The following is a 21,766-nucleotide window of genomic DNA, read 5'->3' as shown; positions in this document are numbered from 1 at the left end:
TTGAACTGAGTGTATGGGGTAATGATAGTGTACCTTTACGCACTGATTTGCTAAATAAATTATTGATAGACCAGGTGTGGTAGTGGTATTTGTTTGAACTTAGGCTTTGGTTTGTTATTTTCTGTTAGGATTGCAAAATCTTAACTTTTATCACTGGAGTTGGGCTAACCATTTGGTTATTGTGTTAGCTGTTTGAATCAACTGGAAAAAGCCACTAAGAATCTACCTTGGTATTTGACTATACAAAAAGCTGTATGCTTAAGGGAAACCCTATCCCTTTGCTTACAACACATGAGAGAACATAACTTTGAATGTTTGATGAATAGCAGGAGCTAGGACTATATCTGCTCAATTTTAAAATAAAAGTAAAGAAGTTAGAAGTAGGTAAGAGTATAACTTACTATGGAAAAATGTATAGAAGATAAAAATTAGGGAAGTTATCAGCATTCCAATTTCACATTTGTGATGAAGATCTCAGAAGTTAAATGGAGTGTCTTTAAATTTTGAATTTCTAGCCAGAGAAAAGTCATTTTTTATGAATACTTCTTTTAAAAAAATTTTTTTTAGATTATTGAAAGGGAGAAAGACAGAGCATGAGTGGGGGAGGAGCAGAGAGAGAGGGAGACACAGAATTTGAAGCAGGCTCCAGGCTCTAAGCTATTAGCACAGAGCCTGACGCGGGGCTCAAACTCACAGACTGTGAGGTCATGACCTGAGCTGAAGTCGGTTGCTTAACCGACTGAGCCACCCAGGTGCCCCATGAATACTTCTTTACAAAAAAATAGCCACTGACTTGGTTCTTAAATATTTAGACTAAGTCCTGTAGAAATTTCATCTGAAATGGTTTTAGCAGCATGCAGTATTCATAATTATAAAATCAGCATGCTGTTTGGATCTTCTAAAACTGGTTCAGGAAATTTACTTAGTACAGTTTTACCCAAATGTGTAAGCGACCTTGAGATTCTTTTTTCTTTTTTCTTTTAAAGTTTTATTTTAATTCTAATTAGTTAACATACATTGTTACATTAGTTTCAGATGTACAGTATAGTGATGCCACATACATCACCCTGTGCTCATCGTGACTAGTATGCTCCTTAATCCCCAGGAATTTTTTTTATGTTTTGTTTTTTTATAATTTTTTTTAATGTTTATTTATTTTGAGAGAGAGTGAGAGAGACAGATTGTAAGTGGGGGAGGGACAGAGAGGGAGACACAGAATCCGAAGCAGGCTCCAGGCACCCAGCTGGCAGCACAGAGCCCAGTATGGGGCTCCAACTCACTAACTGTGAGATCATGACCTGAGCCAAAGTCAGACCTTAACCGAGCCACCCAGCTGCCTCTGGAGCTTTTTCTTTTCTTTCTTTCTTTCTTTCTTTCTTTCTTTCTTTCTTTCTTTCTTTCTTTCTTTCTTTCTTTCTTTCTTTCTTTCTTTCTTTCTTTCTTTCCTTCCTTCCTTCCTTCCTTCCTTCCTTCCTTCCTTCCTTCCTTCCTTCCTTCCTTCCTTCCTTCCTTTCTTTCTTTCTTTCTTTCTTTCTTTCTTTCTTTCTTTCTTTCTTTCTTTCTTTCTTTCTTTCTTTCTTTTTTACAATACCATTCACAGTGGTGTCCTGTCAACGAAGCTTCAGTGAAACTGAAGCAAAAAAATTTTTTTAATGTTTGTTAGTTTTTGAGAGAAAGAAAGACAGTGTGAGTGGGGGAGAGGCAGAGAGGGAGACACAGAATCCGAAACAGGCCACAGCCTTGAGCTGTCAGCACAGAGCCTGACGTGGGGCTCGAACTCATGAACCGCGAGATCATGACCTGAGCTGAAGTTGGCACTTAACCAACCGAACCATTCAGGCACCCCTGAAGCTAATTTAAAATTACTTAAGATTGGCGCTTGGTCAAGGGAAACTGTTTCACCTACCATTTCCCTCAATTGAAAATAACATAAGCAGAGAAGTAGATTTAAAAAAAAAATATTATGGGTGAGTTTGTTTTCATTAAAGCCAGGAAAGTAAACTTATAATAAATTCCATTGTTGATATAAACAAAATATTTACATCTAAAATGTTAGGAGTCTTAGCTTTTCAGTTAATGTTCTGGAAAAATATTAACCATTAAAATATACATTCAAATAATGTGAATGGAACACACAATTTTTTGCCTCAGGTTCCAAGCACTTTATCAAATAACGAATAGAACTTTACAGTAGCATTACTACTGTTTCTCCTCTCCTAGCCTTTTGCTGCTGCTGCCATGCATTTTTCTTACATATGTTTTAAACCTCACACTATATGACGGTATTGGTTTAAACAGATCAATTATCTTTTAAATAAATTTAATTAAAAATCCAGTCAGTTGACCTAAGGGAGATTATCAGGATGGGCCTGACTCGTCTGACTCATTATTTTTATTTATTTTTTTAAAATATGTTTTAAGGATGCCTGGGTGGCTCATTCGGTTAAGCATCTGACTTCGGCTCAGGTCATGATCTCACTGTTGGTGGGCTCGAGCTCGCATCGGGCTCTGTGCTGACAGCTCAGAGCCTGGAGCCTGCTTCGGATTCTGTGTCTCCCTCTCTCTCTGCCCCTCCCCCACTCATGCTCTGTCTCTCACTCTTGCTCTCCCTCTCTCTCTCTCTCTCTCTCTCTCTCTCTCAGCATGTGTGAGCAGGGGAGGGACAGGCAGAGAGGGGGAAAGAGGATCCCCAGAAAAGGACTCAGTACTGCCAGCACAGAGCCCAATGCAGGGCTCGAACTCAGGAACCATGAAGTCATGACCTGAGCTAAAGTCGGACGTTCAGCCGACTGAGCCACCCAGGTGCCCCCAGGTATACTGTTTAAAAGCACAAGGTTTGGGGGCGCCTGGGTAGCTCAGTTGGTTGAGCGTCCGACTTTGGCTCAGGTCATGATCTCACGGTTCGTGAGTTTGAGCCCCGCATTGGGCTCTGTGCTGACAGCTTGGAGCCGGGAGTCTGCTTCGATTTCTGTGTCTCCCTCTCTCTCTGCCCCTCCCCCGCTCATGCTCATGCTCTCGCTCGCTCTCTCTTTCTCTCTCTCTCTCTCTCTCTGTCAAAAATAAATAAACATTTAAAACATTAAAAAAAAAACCGCAAAGTTTTCACTGGCTAGTAGCAGAAGAGGAAGTCAGGAAGCTTCACAGCAAGAGACTCCACGTGTTGCCAGTTTGAAGATGGAGAAATTAGTGAGACAGAATGAGGGCAGCCCCTAGGAGAAGAGAGTGTTCTCTGGTTGATGGCAAGGAAGTGGAGAACACAGACCATTAGCTGCGGGAACTAGATTCTGATTCTAGCTGCATCAGTCTGAGTAAGCTTGGAAGCAGTTGCTTCCCCAGAACCCCAGATAGGAGCCCAGCGTGAGTGACACCTGATTACATACCCTCGTGAGAAACACAGAGGAGATGCCAGCCAAGCCTGACTGAAATTCTTACCTACGGAAATGTGAGCTACTCATTGGACGTTGCTTTAAACCACTAAGTTTCTGGTAGATAACAGTAAAAAACCAATATACCTTTGTAAGACCTTTTAGCAGTCTGAACGTTTCTAGGAGGCTCTGTTAGATCTTTCTGAAGTCTTCACATAGGACCTTCCAGTCCCACTCTAGATTTGACCTTTGCCTGGAAGCTGTTTCCTTCTTTGAGAATCATCTTATCAGCTGGAGGTGCTTGTTACCTCAGGGTTGTGTTGTTAAATCCCGCATGTCCCTGCCCCTCCAGAGTTAACAGTGTATTCTTTAGCTCATCTCTTTTTCTTTTCATATGTCATCATCATAGACAGTGAGAAGAAGCCCAGTGGGCACATTCAGTCATTGACTTCATTAGGAACATGTCCTATTTTCAAGTTTTATGCCAACAACAGTATTTCTTTTTTTTTTTTTTTAATTTTTTAATATATGAAATTTACTGTCAAGTTGGTTTCCATACAACACCCAGTGCTCATCCCAAAAGGTGCCCTCCTCAATACCCATCACCCACCCTGCCCTCCCTCCCACCCCCCATCAACCCTCAGTTTGTTCTCAGTTTTTAACAGTCTCTTATGCTTTGGCTCTCTCCCACTCTAACCTCTTTTTTTTTTTTTTTCCTTCCCCTCCCCCATGGGTTTCTGTTAAGTTTCTCAGGATCCACATAAGAGTGAAACCATATGGTATCTGTCTTTCTCTGTATGGCTTATTTCACTTAGCATCACACTCTCCAGTTCCATCCACGTTGCTACAAAAGGCCATATTTCATTTTTTCTCATTGCCACGTAGTATTCCATTGTGTATATAAACCACAATTTCTTTATCCATTCATCAGTTGATGGACATTTAGGCTCTTTCCATAATTTGGCTATTGTTGGGAGTGCTGCTATAAACATTGGGGTACAAGTGCCCCTATGCATCAGTACTCCTGTATCCCTTGGATAAATTCCTAGCAGTGCTATTGCTGGGTCATAGGGTAGGTCTATTTTTAATTTTCTGAGGAACCTCCACACTGCTTTCCAGAGCAGCTGCACCAATTTGCATTCCCACCAACAGTGCAAGAGGGTTCCCGTTTCTCCACATCCTCTCCAGCATCTATAGTCTCCTGAATGTGAGACAGGAAACCATCAAAACCTTAGAGGAGAAAGCAGGAAAAGACCTCTCTGACCTCAGCCGTAGCAATCTCTTACTCGGCACATCCCCAAAGGCAAGGGAATTAAAAGCAAAAGTGAATTACTGGGACCTTATGAAGATAAAAAGCTTCTGCACAGCAAAGGAAACAACCAACAAAACTAAAAGGCAACCAACGGAATGGGAAAAGATATTTGCAAATGACACATCGGACAAAGGGCTAGTATCCAAAATCTATAAAGAGCTCATCAAACTCCACACCCGAAAAACAAATAACCCAGTGAAGAAATGGGCAGAAAACATGAATAGACACTTCTCTAAAGAAGACATCCGGATGGCCAACATGCACATGAAAAGATGTTCAACGTCGCTCCTCATCAGGGAAATACAAATCAAAACCACACTCAGATACCACCTCACGCCAGTCAGAGTGGCCAAAATGAAGAAAACAACAGTATTTCTAAACTTCCTTCCAAAATAAAACCAGCATCCCTGCGACCTTTGCCAGGTCTTTTAAGCTTCCGCTAACACTCTCTTCACTCCCTTTTAGGCTTTAATATTCTCCACCTGGTTTCAATGCCAGTAGCAGCTAAATTCCACACGCTAGTGGCCTAAGGCAGAAGTGCATGGCCTTTTTATGCCCCAGTCCCAGAAGTCCCATAGCATAATTTCTTTTTATTTTATTTTATTTTTTTAACATTTATTCATTTTTGAGAGACAGCATAAGCAGGGGAGGGGCAGAGAGGGAGACACAGAATCTGAAGCAGGCTCCAGGCTTGGAGCTGTCAGCACAGATCGTGACGCAGGGCTGGAACCACCAACCGTGACATCATCACCTGAGCCTAAGTCAGACGCTTAACTGACTGAGGCACCCAGGCTCTCCCTCCCCCCATAGGATAATTTCTATGTGACTGTTGGTTGAAGCAATCACAAAGGTCTACCAAGTTCAAGGAGGAGGGATATTGACCCTACCTATCTATGGGACAAGTCTTAAAGTCATATTGTAAGAGAAGGATAAGAGATATTGTGTCTATATTTGGAGAATTAAATTGACCACAGATCTCAAAATGTTAGCTTGTATTTTAAAATTCCATATTGTCTGCTTTGTAATGCTCTTTAAAAATAAAACGGTACTAATCTTCTAGCCCATTTCACAATTACAGATTCATCGGAAAATGAGTTTTATTTATAATAGTGTTACAGCATATCCCGTACTAACATCAGCCAACTGGTACATTCTGAAAATTTAATTAAAGGTATTAGGTGCCAGTTCAAGCAGATTTTTTTTTTCTTTTTTCTTGTTTAATGAGTTTATATTTTTTATTTGAGAGAGAGAGAGGGAGAATGACTGGGGGCAGGGCAGGGGGTAGGAGGGATAGAGAGAGAGAGATAGTGGAGCTTGATCTCACCACCGAGAGACCATGACCTGAGTCGATAATCAAGAATCAGATGCTCAACTGCCTGAGCAGTTGCCGAGGTGCCCCAGTCTTTGTTTGTTTGTTTTTTAAAGAAAAGTATTCTCTGAAGTCAATCCGTCTGTAACTCTTTTATACTTGGGTTACAGATTTCAAAAATTATTCAACAGTAGAATATGAATTGGGCAGATAGGAGTTAATGTGTGTTTTTTTCAGTGTGTTTTTGTGTATATTTGTTTTATAGTGGTTAAGAGAAAGTTCTAATTGAAGGTAGGTAGTTTAGTATATTACTGTTTTGTACCATACATGTCTCTTATCACACAGGTCAAGTTGATACACAACTGGGATACGGTTTTGAAGCCTTGAGTGGGATCTTACCTTGTGGGGTCTGCCATCTCTGGTCTTTGCCTGGCACAAAGGTCTTGTGTTTTCAGCTGTCAGGGCACAAGGAGGGAATTCTGCTCAAGTGTTTCTCCTCAAGTAAAATTTCACAAGAACTTCTGTAGAGCAACTAGATAAATGACGGAAGAAGCCATTTTATAACTATCAGGAATTTCTGAATTGCTATAGAACAGAGATCTCAATAAAGTATTATTGAAAGCAAATGGTGCTTCTGATGAGACACAGTGACGGTTCCCCTCGTAATACGGTACCTGCTAGATTTTATCATGATGGAGCAAACACCGGGAATCCTTTCTACCCCTTTATTCTTAAGCAGGCTGACAGAATATATCACTGTTGCTTTGATTACATGTATTAAATAAAATCTCAGCAAAGCATCTCATTTTAGGAAATGGCTCTGTTCTGTGGTGCTTGCCAACCTAGACATGTTCTTAGTTCTCTTACTACCTGAGTCTGACCTGTAGCATCACTTATTCACATCTCTTACACATGCCAAATTATATGTATACAGAAAAATGCATAAAACATAGATGTCCAGTTATTCACAAGGGTAACATCTATGTAACTACCACCCAGATCAAGGTCTAAAATAGTGCCAGCATGCCAGAAGTCTTGGCTTCTTCCAAATAAATTCCCCCCATGCAAATCTACCTTCTATGATACTATTTCTTGTTTTTCTTTATGCTTTTATCCCCTAATCATGTATCTCTAAACACTACAGTTTACCTTTGATGGTTTCATTTTTGACCTTATCTAACACAAATTATATTGACTATGCTCTTTTGTTTCTGGATTCTTCAGTGTTATGTTTGTGGTATTCATCCATGTAATATACAGCTGTAGTTTGTTCATTTGCTGTGTTGTATGGTGTTTTATGATATGAGTCAGCCATGTTTTACTTAGGCATTTGGGTTGTTTCTGTGTTTTTTTTTTTTTTATTTAAACTTAAAAAGAATAAGTTCTTTTATTTTGAGGGAGACAGTGAGCACAAGTAGGGGAGGGGCAGAGAGAGAACGTGAGAGAGAATCCCAAGCGGGCTCCACACTGTCAGCGCAGAGCCTAACGCGGGGTTCGGACACATGAACTGTGACATCATGACCTGAGTGGAAATCAAGGGTCAGAGGCTTAACTGACTGAGCCACCCAGGTGCCCCTGGTTGTTTCCAGTTTTTAACTAATATGTATACTGCTGCTGTCAGCATTCTTGTACGTGTGCCTCCTGTTACATGTGATCACTCATTTCTGTTTGGGTAGATGCCTGTGAGTGGAATTGCTGGGTTTTATGATAGGCCCAAAGCCATACTTTAAGTTCTTTCGGAGACATGCCTCTTCCAGTAGACTTACTTTGGGGGCATTCGCCTGCTGTGAGGCAGCTCCTTTAAGCCTAGAAAGCTTAGCTGAGAGGGTCTGGTAGACCTCTCCATAATTCTTTTAGGTTAACAAAGGGTTTTATGTCTGGTCCCTTGATTTGGATCTACAGCCCTTGATGGTATTGTATTTGGTGAATGTTAGCCAGCTGAGAGACTGGAGATGAGAAACCGTCTTATTTTCCAGCCCAGCAAGGCTTGGCCCCTCTTTACGCCTCCTAAATTTTCCTTATAAAGCGATCACTTTTTTCTTTAGGTTGTGTCTTTCTTGCCATCATTAGCTTATCTTGCACGGCCAGGGACAATGAGCCGACTTTGAACATTTGCCTAGAGATCTCCGGCAAATCCAGATGTCCATTGAGTAACTTCTTCATCTTCTGAGTATTCTCGGTGACACGATTTTGCCACTTGTTTTGTTACTACAGGCACAGGCTCCTAAAATTTACAGCCTCCAGTGCAAGCTGTGTTCCCCTTTTCCAGCTTTTGCTAACAGTTTGCCCTCCATTTTTCAAGGCTTATTAGGCCACTGTTCAGTTCCAAAGCCAGTATTACATATATAATACACATATATAATCATATATATCATCATGGCTGTAATTCACTTTGGGTACCGTTAGCTCTTGCTGTATCACAAACCACTTCAAGATTCAGTGGTTGAAAACACTCACCGTTTATTATTGGTCATGAGTGTGCGAGTGGGCGGGGTAGTTTGCTCTCTGGGCTTGCCTGAGCCCAGTTGGCATCACTCATGTGCCGGCAGTTGGCTGGGGGCGGGCGAGTTTTGGATGGCTTTACTTGCTGCGGTGACTGGGGTGCTCGGGCTTCAGGTCTTTCATCACTGAGCAGCTTAGCCTGGGCTTGTTCACCAGGTTCAGAGGGGAAACACTAAACGACACCAGGCTTCCTGAGGCCTCAGTGCGGAACACGCGCACTGTTGTTTTCGTCACATTCTGTTGGCCAGAGTAAGTCACAAAGTAGGGAAATCGATTCTAATTAGTTCTCAGAGGTGCTGCAGAATCACATTTCAGAGGTAATGTCTTGTAGCAAAGGGTGAAGAATTGGGGTTGTTCTTACAATCTGCTCAAGGATGTGTGTGTTTAATTTGGAAGTAGTTGCACGGAATACACTCACACGGGCAGTGTGTAAGAACGTGTGATTGTTTGACATTGTTCCCAGAACTTGGCAGTAAGTCTTTTTAGTTTGTAGCCTTTTTGGTGAATGTGGTTTTTACTATCATGGTTTTAATATTTATTTTGTAAATTGCTGATAAGATGGATTGCCTTTACCACCCTCCCTGCTTTTTTTAATTGGTCATTTGAATGTCTGCTTCTCTTAAGGAGGAAGGGAGGAGTGCCCCCAAAGAATGAGTTTACATCCCTGGGCCACCCCAGGATCCTGAACTATAAATCGTTCCTTGGTTGTTGGCTCTCTAGTGCCTTCAAGGAAATGTTTTTTTAATTTTTGCTTTCAATTCTTTTTGTCAAGTTTTTCTACTTAATCCTTAGGGGGAGAGCTGGGCTTGGTCTCCCATTCCTGGAAGTAGATAATTCATTCCTGTCTTTGTAGTTTGGCTTTCATGAATCTGGCAGATTTGGGCGTGTGCATCTAAAGCTTTAAGGATTAATCTACGTTATGGAAAAACCTTTGTAAATGAAGTGTCATTTGCCTTGCAAACAATTATTATTTTCCCCCCCAGGTCTGACTAATGTGTTGACAAACAGTTTTGTCGTGCTTTGACATGGAACAGGTGCTAACATCTTTTGCAGTCTTGTCGCCGGAATAGAGGTCACCATGTTCATTAATTAAGTCCAGGAAATTTTATTTTCTCCTGTGGCTAATCATTTATATTTGACAAGAATCTGTCATCTGTGCTTCTAGTCTCCCTGCTTCTACCTTTGTTCTCTGTAGCTTATTTTTCACACAGCAGTCGTAATTTTCAAACATAGTTCAGATTATGTCATTTCTCTGCTCACTGTACGCTTTGTCCTTCCCCTTATAACTGAGATTAAAACCCAAAGGCCTTAGCATTGCCTGTAAGGTCCTCCATGAGATGATTTCATGCTGTCTGTTTAACTTCATCTCTTACCTTTTTCCCTCCCTGTCTTCTAACCTGTTTTTCCCAGAGCACTTCCAACATGCGTCTGCCTCAGGGCCTTTGCACTCTCTGTATCCTCTTCTAGAATGCTTCTTCCCTTGACAGCCACATGGATTGCTGTTTCCCTTCTGCTAGGTCTCTGCTCAAATATCTTCCAGAGAGAAGCCTTCCTTGAACACTTTATATATAGTTACTCTCTGTTCCTCTTACTCTACTTTTCTTCATGGAACTGTCATCCCCTGACATACTATTACTTAGTATGTTTATTTGTGTATTTGCTGTTCCCCTATCCTAGAAAGTAAACTTCCTGAGAGCAGGAACATGCCTAAAACAGTGCCTGGCACGTGAGCTCTTCAGTTATTACTGTATTTTTAAAGAATGAATGTGTGGCTATTGCAGTATTTTTATTTCACACTTACAGACTGTTCTAAAAGGCTGAGCTCGATAGTTAAGTTGAACAACAGTAAAACCAATAGAGACCTTTCTGACCTAGTAGAAGAGCAGCTTTGAGCCCTGAGCACATCTGGCCATGGTGATAATGTTAGCTGTCTCTTCATGCAGTGACAGGGATGACAAGGGCATTCATTGCCTTTCTGATTTTATAAACTAATAAACCCTAGGGGCTTATTTGGGTTGGCTGGATGGCTCAGTTGGTTGAGCATCTGACTTCGACTCAGGTCATAATCTCACGGTCCGTGTACTTGAGCCCTGCGTTGGCCTCTGTGCTGACAGCTCAAAGCCTGGATCCTGCTTCAGATTCTGTGTCTCCCTCTCTCTCTGCTCCTCCCCAACTTGTGCTCTGTCTCTCTCTTTCTCTCTGTTTCTGTCTCAAAAATAAGCATTAAAATATTAAAAAAACTAATAAACCCCGAATTAGGAATTGGTTATAAAGTGAAATACTTTTTCTACATCTTAATCTGTAGGAGAATTTAAAATCAATATAATTATTTTAATTAAGCATGTATTACTAAGGAAGCTGGCTATATTGACAAATATTTTGTTGAATAAAATATATCTATTTTATTCTATTTAAGTTTGTTTATTTACCTAGAGATAGAAAGAGAGAGCAGGAGGGGCGGAGAGAGGGAGAGAGAAAGAATCCCGAGCAGACTCAGCAATGGCAGCGCAGAACCCGACCCAGGCTCGAACTCACAAACTGTGAGATCATGACCTGAGCCGAAATCAAGAGTCCGACGCTTAACCGACTGAGCCACCCAGGAGCCCTTAAAATATGTCTATTTTAATGGCAAATAGGGAACTCAGATTTGGCCTTTTAACATTTTGTTAATAAATGGATTTGGGTATGGACTTAAAAAGTTTAATAAATTTAAAATTTTAAAATAGTGATTTCAAAGTCATCAGGGGATAGTTTTCTAGCTTTGTGCCTATACCTACCTTCTCTTGTCCTTCCACCAATGAAAAATCTTTCAGGATAGTCACACAAGTATTTGTTGTATTCTTTGTTAGATACACTTGTTTGAGTACCACTGGTCTAAGCTAAGACTGTAATAATCATTGCTGGAATAAGGCTAAGTCTGTGTCACATGGACAACAGTGCCCACGTACTGGGTGTTTAGTATGTGCCAGTGCTTCAAATTTATTATTTAATTTACTCTTCTCAATGGTTCTGTCAAACATAGACTATTATCTCTATTCTAGAAACGAAGAAACAAAGCAAAATCATACAGCTAGTAAATAAATGAGTTGAGATCTGAATACAGGTCTGCCTCACTCTGATGTAATAAAGCATGCAGCGAATAAGTCTTCTGATTTAGAGACCAAGTTATTTCAACAGTTGTTTTTGTGTGGAAAAAGGGAAAAAAATGTTGGGAGTGAAGATGTGACGTGTGGAAAACATACTCATGATGTTAAGCAATTATTTATGTCAATTTTAACTAGAGAAGAAAATCAAGAATCAAATTTTGCTTTAGAATAAAAAAACTGGAAGATGGTGATAAAATTCTAGCTTATATTTTAGGTGAACACACAAGTGTATATTTCTCTTAATAAAATGCATAGTGTTAATAAAGTATCGAAATTCATTCAAAACCTCTTAGGTGCCATGCTCTGTGATAGGTACTGCATGGCTAAAAATGGGTGTGAAGTTTTTTTCCTCTAGACAGACTCTCATTGATGTGAGAAAGGCTCAGAAACAGTGCAGTTAAGTGGGAAATATGTTAAGCACCTAAAATAGTGCCTGACATACGAGATGCTTATAAATGGTAATGAATTATGGAGGTTTATTCAAAGTGCAGTGTGAGCACATATATGTGTGGGCTTGATCTTTTCTAGATCCATAGGGAAGACTCCACAGAGGAGCGAGCGCACATTTGAATTAGGCCTTCAAAAGTGAGTGATAAAAGGAATGGACAGCATATAGAATGAATAATGAAATTCAGTAAGATTGAATCCTAAATATGTAGCCCAGAAAAATGCTTAATTCACCCTCCTTGTAGTTTTTTTTTTAATTAAACAGTTAGAAAGCATTTTATTTTCTATATTGAGTAGATTGTTCTGATAACATCATATTATGACTTTAAGGGTGTCAGTGACAAAATCAACAATATTCATTTTATTATTTAATCTTTGGGCAGTGTCAGTACATAACCTAACTGCACCATGTGAAACGTAGGGCATCGGGATACTGTTTCATCCTTAAAAGAGAGAATTTGCCAATTACGTTGGCCTTATAAGAAGTATTTCATAAAAGCAGGAACTTTATTTCAAAGTGACCATTTAGAAGCTTTAGGCATCCAGTCTCCATTCTGAAGACTTTTGAAAATCAATCGGGATGGAATAGTAGAGCGGCAGGTGCCTATGAGGTACCTCGTGTGGTGCCCGATATACTAGATGTTTATAAATAGTCATGAATTGGAGAGGTCAGTTCCAAGTTCAGTTGCAGCAAACAGCAGGTGATTTTCTGTCTGTGTGCCTCCCTTCCTAGACCCTTGATCCCATCCTTTGCCTGGCAAGTCAGTGAAATTACAAATAAATATAGTGCTTGAAAAAAGGTAAATATTTAGGTTTCCTTTTAGAAAATGCTATCAAAACATGAGTATTTATAATTTGTTGTGAGATGCTTGTATTAGTGACAAAGATATAAATTAAGGGGCTTAATCAAATAATTAGGCAAATTATTTTTTTCATTGGTGAAGTGAGAAATATTATAGAAACACATTTATCTGCTTTTTGAATAATATCACACATATATAGTGATTTTCCTTCTACCTTCGTAAACACTCTTAAGGTTGGTAGTATTCCTATCAGAATACAGTGTCAGCCATTCCATGACATGTGGAACTTTAAGGGAATAATTAGTAAGAGTGAGTTGTTCAGACTGCTGAAATATCCAGAAATGTCCAGAGTTCTCATGCCAGCGGAGAAGCATTGGAATACAATCTGAAATTCCCTGTGTTTATAGTTTAAATATGGAAGAGACTGTAGTGACTATTTGATGCATGCACTCAGAATTGATGTCTTTTGCTAGTGGTCACTGTCTTGAGGACAGACTGTGTTTTTTTTTTTTTTAATTTTTTTTAAGTTTATTCATTTTTGAGAGAGAGAGGCAGAGTGTGAGTGGGGGAGAGGCGGAGGGAGAGGGAGATACAGAATGGGAAGCAGGCTCCAGGCTCTGAGCAGTCAGCACAGAGCCAGACGCGGGGCTTGAACTCACAAACCTGAGATCATGACCTGGGCCGAAGTTGGACGCTTAACCAACTGAGCCACCCAGGTGCCCCAGACTATGAATTTTTTTAAATATAAATTTATTCTGAAAATTTAGCTCAAATTCACTTATTATTTGCATCTTTTTCTGGCTTGGCAGTGAGATAATAAATTCATTGTATACCCATCCTCAAAGAATAACAGCATTCTAATGTCAGATGCTGCATCAAAACATGAGAAAGACACAGCCTTGGCTCTTTTTAATTAAATGTGATAGGTAAGGCTGAGAAGACAGGAGAGCAGCTGCAGATGGATGGGTCTCTCAGGTACAAGGTAATAGATTTAGTCTTTTTAACTGCTCTTTTGATTGCATCAGGTGCAGAGATTTGATTTGAAGGAAAAACCTCAGGAAGCCCCGCTCTCTGTAACAGTACTGAAAATGTTCACTTACTGGTACCAGGAGCTTCTTTACCTTCTTTTTAAGCCTCTGATGATTTTCTTTGTCCGCAGAATCTTGGCACATCTAACTTTGAAAGAGCCCATGGCTTTAGTCAATGCAACATGCATTCTTTTTTTTTTTTTTAATTTATTTTTTTTTATTTTTTAATATATGAAATTTACTGTCAAGTTGGTTTCCATACAACACCCAGTGCTCATCCCAAAAGACGCCCTCTTCAATACCCATCACTCACCCTCCCCTCCCTCCCACCCCCCATCAACCCTCAGTTTGTTCTCAGTTTTTAAGAGTCTCTTATGCTTTGGCTCTCTCCCACGCTAACCTCTTTTTTTTTTTTTTTCCTTCCCCTCCTCCATGGGTTTCTGTTAAGTTTCTCAGTATCCACATAAGAGTGAAACCATATGGTATCTGTCTTTCTCTGTATGGCTTATTTCACTTAGCATTACACTCTCCAGTTCCATCCACGTTGCTATAAAAGGCCATATTTCATTTTTTCTCATTGCCACGTTAGTATTCCATTGTGTATATAAACCACAATTTCTTTATCCATTCATCAGTTGATGGACATTTAGGCTCTTTCCATAATTTGGCTATTGTTGAGAGTGCTGCTATAAACATTGGGGTACAAGTGCCCCTATGCATCAGTACTCCTGTATCCCTTAGATAAATTCCTAGCAGTGCTATTGCTGGGTCATAGGGTAGGTCTATTTTTAATTTTCTGAGGAACCTCCACACTGCTTTCCAGAGCGGCTGCACCAATTTGCATTCCCACCAACAGTGCAAGAGGGTTCCCGTCTCTCCACATCCTCTCCAGCATCTATAGTCTCCTGATTTCTTCATTTTGGCCACTCTGACTGGCGTGAGGTGGTATCTGAGTGTGGTTTTGATTTGTATTTCCCTGATAAGGAGCGACGTTGAACATCTTTTCATGTGCCTGTTGGCCATCCGGATGTCTTCTTTAGAGAAGTGTCTATTCATGTTTTCCGCCCATTTCTTCACTGGGTTATTTGTTTTTCGGGTGTGGAGTTTGATGAGCTCTTTATAGATTTTGGATACTAGCCCTTTGTCCGATATGTCATTTGCAGATATCTTTTCTCATTCCGTTGGTTGCCTTTTAGTTTTGTTCGTTGTTTCCTTTGCTGTGCAGAAGCTTTTTATCTTCATAAGGTCCCAGTAATTCACTTTTGCTTTTAATTCCCTTGCCTTTGGGGATGTGCCGAGTAAGAGATTGCTACGGCTGAGGTCAGAGAGGTCTTTTCCTGCTTTCTCCTCTAAGGTTTTGATGGTTTCCTGCCTCACATTCAGGTCCTTTATCCATTTTGAGTTTATTTTTGTGAATGGTGTGAGAAAGTGGTCTAGTTTCAACCGTCTGCATGTTGCTGTCCAGTTCTCCCAGCACCATTGGTTAAAGAGACTGTCTTTTTTCCATTGGATGTTCTTTCCTGCTTTGTCAAAGATGAGTTGGCCATACGTTTGTGGGTCTAGTTCTGGGGTTTCTATTCTATTCCATTGGTCTATGTGTCTGTTTTTATGCCAATACCATGCTGTCTTGATGATGACAGCTTTGTAGTAGAGGCTAAAGTCTGGGATTGTGATGCCTCCTGCTTTGGTCTTCTTCTTCAAAATTACTTTGGCTATTCGGGGCCTTTTGTGGTTCCATATGAATTTTAGGATTGCTTGTTGTAGTTTCGAGAAGAATGCTGGTGCAATTTTGATTGGGATTGCATTGAATGTGTAGATAGCTTTGGGTAGTATTGACATTTTGACAATATTTATTCTTCCAATCCATGAGCAGGGAATGTCTTTCCATTTCTTTATATCTTCTTCAATTACCTGCATAAGCTTTCTATAGTTTTCAGCATACAGATCTTTTACATCTTTGGTTAGATTTATTCCTAGGTATTTTATGCTTCTTGGTGCAATTGTGAACGGGATCAGTTTCTTTATTTGTCTTTCTGTTGCTTCATTGTTAGTGTATAAGAATGCAACTGATTTCTGTACATTGATTTTGTATCCTGCAACTTTGCTGAATTCATGGATCAGTTCTAGCAGACTTTTGGTGGAGTCTATCGGATTTTCCATGTATAATATCATGTCATCTGCAAAAAGCGAAAGCTTGACTTCATCTTTGCCAATTTGGATGCCTTTGATTTCCTTTTGTTGCCTGATTGCTGATGCTAGAACTTCCAGCACTATGTTAAACAACAGCGGTGAGAGTGGGCATCCCTGTCGTGTTCCTGATCTCAGGGAAAAAGCTCTCAGTTTTTCCCCATTGAGGATGATGTTAGCTGTGGGCTTTTCATAAATGGCTTTTATGATCTTTAAGTATGTTCCTTGTATCCCGACTTTCTCCAGGGTTTTTATTAAGAAAGGGTGCTGGATTTTGTCAAAGGCCTTTTCTGCATCGATTGACAGGATCATATGGTTCTTCTCTTTTTTTTTTGTTAATGTGATGTATCACGTTGATCGATTTGCGAATGTTGAACCAGCCCTGCATCCCAGGAATGAATCCCACTTGATCATGGTGAATAATTCTTTTTATATGCTGTTGAATTCGATTTGCTAGTATCTTATTGAGAATTTTTGCATCCATATTCATCAGAGATATTGGCCTGTTGTTCTCTTTTTTTACTGGGTCTCTGTCTGGTTTAGGAATCAAAGTAATACTGGCTTCATAGAATGAGTCTGGAAGTTTTCCTTCCCTTTCTATTTCTTGGAATAGCTTGAGAAGGATAGGTATTATCTCTGCTTTAAACGTCTGGTAGAACTCCCCTGGGAAGCCATCTGGTCCTGGACTCTTATTTGTTGGGAGATTTTTGATAACCGATTCAATTTCTTCGCTGGTTATGGGTCTGTTCAAGCTTTCTATTTCCTCCTGATTGAGTTTTTGAAGAGTGTGGGTGTTTAGGAATTTGTCCATTTCTTCCAGGTTGTCCAATTTGTTGGCATATAATTTTTCATAGTATTCCCTGATAATTGTTTGTATCTCTGAGGGATTGGTTGTAATCATTCCATTTTCATTCATGATTTTATCTATTTGGGTCATCTCCCTTTTCTTTTTGAGAAGTCTGGCTAGAGGTTTGTCAATTTTGTTTATTTTTTCAAAAAACCAACTCTTGGTTTCGTTGATCTGCTCTACAGTTTTTTTAAATTCTATATTGTTTATTTCTGCTCTGATCTTTATTATTTCTCTTCTTCTGCTGGGTTTAGGCTGCCTTTGCTGTTCTGCTTCTATTTCCTTTAGGTGTGCTGTTAGATTTTGTATTTGGGATTTTTCTTGTTTCTTGAGATAGGCCTGGATTGCAATGTATTTTTCTCTCAGGACTGCCTTTGCTGCATCCCAAAGCGTTTGGATTGTTGTATTTTCATTTTCGTTTGTTTCCATATATTTTTTAATTTCTTCTCTAATTGCCTGGTTGACCCACTCATTCGTTAGTAGGGTGTTCTTTAACCTCCATGCTTTTGGAGGTTTTCCAGACTTTTTCCTGTGGTTGATTTCAAGCTTCATAGCATTGTGGTCTGAAAGTATGCATGGTATAATTTCAATTCTTGTAAACTTATGAAGGGCTGTTTTGTGACCCAGTATATGATCTATCTTGGAGAATGTTCCATGTGCACTCGAGAAGAAAGTATATTCTGTTGCTTTGGGATGCAGAATTCTAAATATATCTGTCAAGTCCATCTGATCCAATGTATCATTCAGGGCCCTTGTTTCTTTATTGACCGTGTGTCTAGATGATCTATCAATTTCTGTAAGTGGAGTGTTAAAGTCCCCTGCAATGACCACATTCTTATCAATAAGGTTGCTTATGTTTATGAGTAATTGTTTTATATATCTGGGGGCTCCGGTATTCAGCGCATAGACATTTATAATTGTTAGCTCTTCCTGATGGATAGACCCTGTAATTATTATATAATGCCCTTCTTCATCTCTTGTTACAGCCTTTAATTTAAAGTCTAGTTTGTCTGATATAAGTATGGCTACTCCAGCTTTCTTTTGGCTTCCAGTAGCATGATAAATAGTTCTCCATCCCCTCACTCTCAATCTAAAGGTGTCCTCAGGTCTAAAATGAGTCTCTTGTAGACAGCAAATAGATGGGTCTTGTTTTTTTATCCATTCTGATACCCTATGTCTTTTGGTTGGCGCATTTAATCCATTTACATTCAGTGTTATTATAGAAAGATACGGGTTTAGAGTCATTGTGATGTCTGTATGTTTTATGCTTGTAGTGATGTCTCTGGTTCTTTGTCTCACAGGATCCCCCTTAGGATCTCTTGTAGGGCTGGTTTCGTGGTGACGAATTCCTTCAGTTTTTGTTTGTTTGGGAAGACCTTTATCTCTCCTTCTATTCTAAATGACAGACTTGCTGGATAAAGGATTCTCGGCTGCATATTTTTTCTGTTTAGCACACTGAAGATATCGTGCCAAGCCTTTCTGGCCTGCCAAGTTTCAAAGGAGAGATCAGTCACGAGTCTTATAGGTCTCCCTTTATATGTGAGGGCACGTTTATCCCTTGCTGCTTTCAGAATTTTCTCTTTATCCTTGTATTTTGCCAGTTTCACTATGATATGTCGTGCAGAAGATCGATTCAAGTTACGTCTGAAGGGAGTTCTCTGTGCCTCTTGGATTGCAATGCCTTTTTCCTTCCCCAGTTCAGGGAAGTTCTCAGCTATAATTTCTTCAAGTACCCCTTCAGCACCTTTCCCTCTCTCTTCCTCCTCTGGGATACCAATTATGCGTATATTATTTCTTTTTAGTGTATCACTTAGTTCTCTAATTTTTCCCTCATACTCCTGGATTTTTTTATCTCTCTTTCTCTCAGCTTCCTCTTTTTCCATAACTTTATCTTCTAATTCACCTATTCTCTCCTCTGCCTCTTCAATCCGAGCTGTGGTCGTTTCCATTTGCATTTCGTTTAAAGTGCTTTTCAGCTCCTCGTGACTGTTCCTTAGTCCCTTGATCTCTGTATCAAGAGATTCTCTGCTGTCCTGTATACTGTTTTCAAGCCCAGCGATTAATTTTATGACTATTATTCTAAATTCACTTTCTGTTATATTATTTAAATCCTTTTTGATCAGTTCATTAGCTGTTGTTATTTCCTGGAGATTCTTCTGAGGGGAATTCTTCCTTTTGGTCATTTTGGATAGTCCCTGGAGTGGTGAGGACCTGCAGGGCACTTCCCCCGTGCTGTGGTGTATAACTGGAGTTGGTGGGCGGGGCCGCAGTCCGACCTGATGTCTGCCCTCAGCCCACCGCTGGGGCCACAGTCAGACTGGTGTGTGCCTTCTCTTCCCCTCTCCTAGGGGCGGGATTCACTGTGGGGTGGCGTGGCCCGTCTGGGCTACTTGCACACTGCCAGGCTTGTGGTGCTGGGGATCTGGTGTATTAGCTGGGGTGGGTAGGCAAGGTGCACGGGGGCAGGAGGGGCAGGCTTAGCTCGCTTCTCCTTAGGTGATTCACTTCAGGAGGGGCCCCGTGGCAGCGGGAGGGAGTCAGATCCGCTGCCGGAGGTTTGGCTCCGCAGAAGCACAGAGTTGGGTGTTTGCGCGGAGCGAGTGAGCACGTTCCCTGGCAGGAACTGGTTCTCTTTGGGATTCTGGCTGGGGGATGGGCGGGGGAGATGGCGCTGGCGAGTGCCTTTGTTCCCCGCTAAGCTGAGCTCTGCCCTCCGGGGGCTCAGCAGCTCTCCCTCCCTTTGTCCTCCAGCCTTCCCGCTTTCTGAGCAGAGCTGTTAACTTATGACCTCCCAGACGCTAAGTCGCGCTTGCTGTCGGAACACAGTCCGTCCGGCCCTCCGCTTTTGCCAGCCAGACTCGGGGTCTCTGCTTGGCCGGCGAGCCGCCCCTCCGCGCCGACTCCCTCCCGCCAGCCCGTGGAGTGCGCACCGCCTCGCCGCCCTTCCTACCCTCTTCCGTGGGCCTCTCGTCTGTGCTTGGCTCTGGAGGCTCCGTTCTGCTAATCCTCTGGTGGTTTTCTGGGTTCTTTAGGCAGGTGTAGGTGGAATCTAAGTGATCAGCAGGACGCGCGGTGAGCCCAGCGTCCTCCTATGCCGCCATCTTCCCTCCCCGCAACATGCATTCTTAATGTTTATTTATTTTTGAGAGACACAGAGACAGAGTGCAAAGGGGGAGGGGCAGAGAGAGGGAGACCTGGAATCCGAAGCAGCTTCCAGACTCTGAGCCATCAGCACAGAGACCGACGCAAGGCTTGAACCCACAAACCACGAGATCATGACCTGAGCCGAAGTTGGATGCTTAACCGACTGAGCCACCCGGGCACCCCAACGCAACACGCATTCTTACCACCACTATACTGAAAATAGGAAGAGCCTGTAGGACAATGTTTTAGCTTCTTTGTTTTACTCCTCTTGTACTTGTTCTCATCCAGCAATTGGAGGCCCTGTGCTGTTCTGTGGTGAAAATTGCAAAACAAAAAATCAAAAACAAAAACAAAACACAAATAAAAACAAGTCTTCCAAAGAACGAACAGTTGACAACCTTTTTATATGGTTGTTTTAAAGGCTGTCAAACTTGTTTCTTATTTTGAGATTGTCTTTCTGTTCTGTTTCATTACATTATCCTTTTGTTTTAGGAAGTAATGGTGATAGTAGATAGGAGGACTTGTAAAAATATATGTTATTTCTTAGAAAATAAAATGTTGCCAGCGTTGTGAGGTCCACCAGTATTGTGTGTGTGTGTGTGTGTGTGTGTGTGTGTGTGTATTGTACTGGCCTGTGAGATACAATTATGGGAAGAAATGTAACATCCTGTGTTACCTATGTTCAAATAAAGTAACACGGAATGGAATGGAATGGAAACTGCTGACGTAATGGAAAGATCCTAGGCTTTGGATTCAGCATATATGTAGTTTAAATGCTTTCTCTGATGTGGTGCTCATCTTTCTCATCTCTAAAATGTATGTGAATACTTGTCTCCTGGGGTGGTTGTGAGGATTGACCGAGATGATGTAGGTATGATGGCACAGTGCCAAGTGCATGAGGGGTGTGGAATAATTTTAGTTTGTTCTCTTCTTTCTTCTTAGCAGTAGCTGGGGGTGGAGGGAATTCAGGTAAAGTTACCATCCAAATGGAATGTAAACCCAAGAGGAAAAAAAATGAAGAAAGCAAAGGGCCTTGGCAGTCCACAGTTTGATGAACGTCTTAATAAAGGCACATGGATGCCATAGTGCCTTGTACATACTCAGAATTGTATTGATTTTAAATTATTTGAAAATGTTGGATAAGGGAGTTAATGATTGAACTACAAAACAAAGAAAAATATATCAAATTTAGAGAAACATTGAGGTTTGACATTTTATTATTATAGTAAAAGAAATCTGGCAATGAACAAAATACCATTTTTACACTGATAAGTCATTTTAGTAAAGTATTAAACGTACATTTTTCCAATCTTATTATTTATACTTATAGCTATAATTTGTAACAATCCAAATATGTATTCTTTATTTTTCTGAAATATTTTTACACATTATGTCCTTAATGCTTCTATGTATGTACTGTGCGTATCAATATTAATAATAAATGAAAAAAGGCTGAAGGCAAGATGGTTAAGTGACTAGTATAGTTGTCATGGTTAGTCAGTGATAATCAGAACCAGATCCTTTTTTTAAAAAAAATTTTTTTTCAATGTTTATTTTAATAATGAGAGAGAGGGAGACAGAGCAGGAGTGGGGGGAGAGACAGAACGAGGGAGGCACAGAATCTGAAGCAGGTTGCAGCCTCTGAGTTGCCACCACAGAGCCTGATGTGGGGCTCG

The 21,766-nt window shown here is 40.7% G+C and overlaps 1 protein-coding gene across 5 annotated transcripts in view; it reads left to right on the top strand.

Moving 5' to 3' along the window:
- The window catches only part of COMMD10 (COMM domain containing 10), a 231,719-nt gene that overhangs the window by 79,407 nt on the left and 130,546 nt on the right, over nucleotides 1-21,766 (top strand). The window contains exon 6 of one of the 5 annotated variants that reach the window (XM_058738491.1): nucleotides 6,332-6,991. The exons of the other annotated variants lie outside the window; for them this stretch is intronic. Within the exon in view, the coding sequence (XP_058594474.1) occupies nucleotides 6,332-6,373 (42 nt within the window). The 3' untranslated portion in view covers nucleotides 6,374-6,991. Of the gene's footprint in view, nucleotides 1-6,331; nucleotides 6,992-21,766 lie in introns of those variants that run through there. 5 annotated transcript variants of the gene reach the window in all.

This window comes from Neofelis nebulosa, chromosome 1 (genome assembly GCF_028018385.1).
Source record: "Neofelis nebulosa isolate mNeoNeb1 chromosome 1, mNeoNeb1.pri, whole genome shotgun sequence".
NCBI lineage: Eukaryota > Metazoa > Chordata > Mammalia > Carnivora > Felidae > Neofelis > Neofelis nebulosa.
The sequence above is the reverse complement of the archived record's forward strand: the minus strand, read 5'-3'. Positions and strand labels throughout refer to the sequence as shown.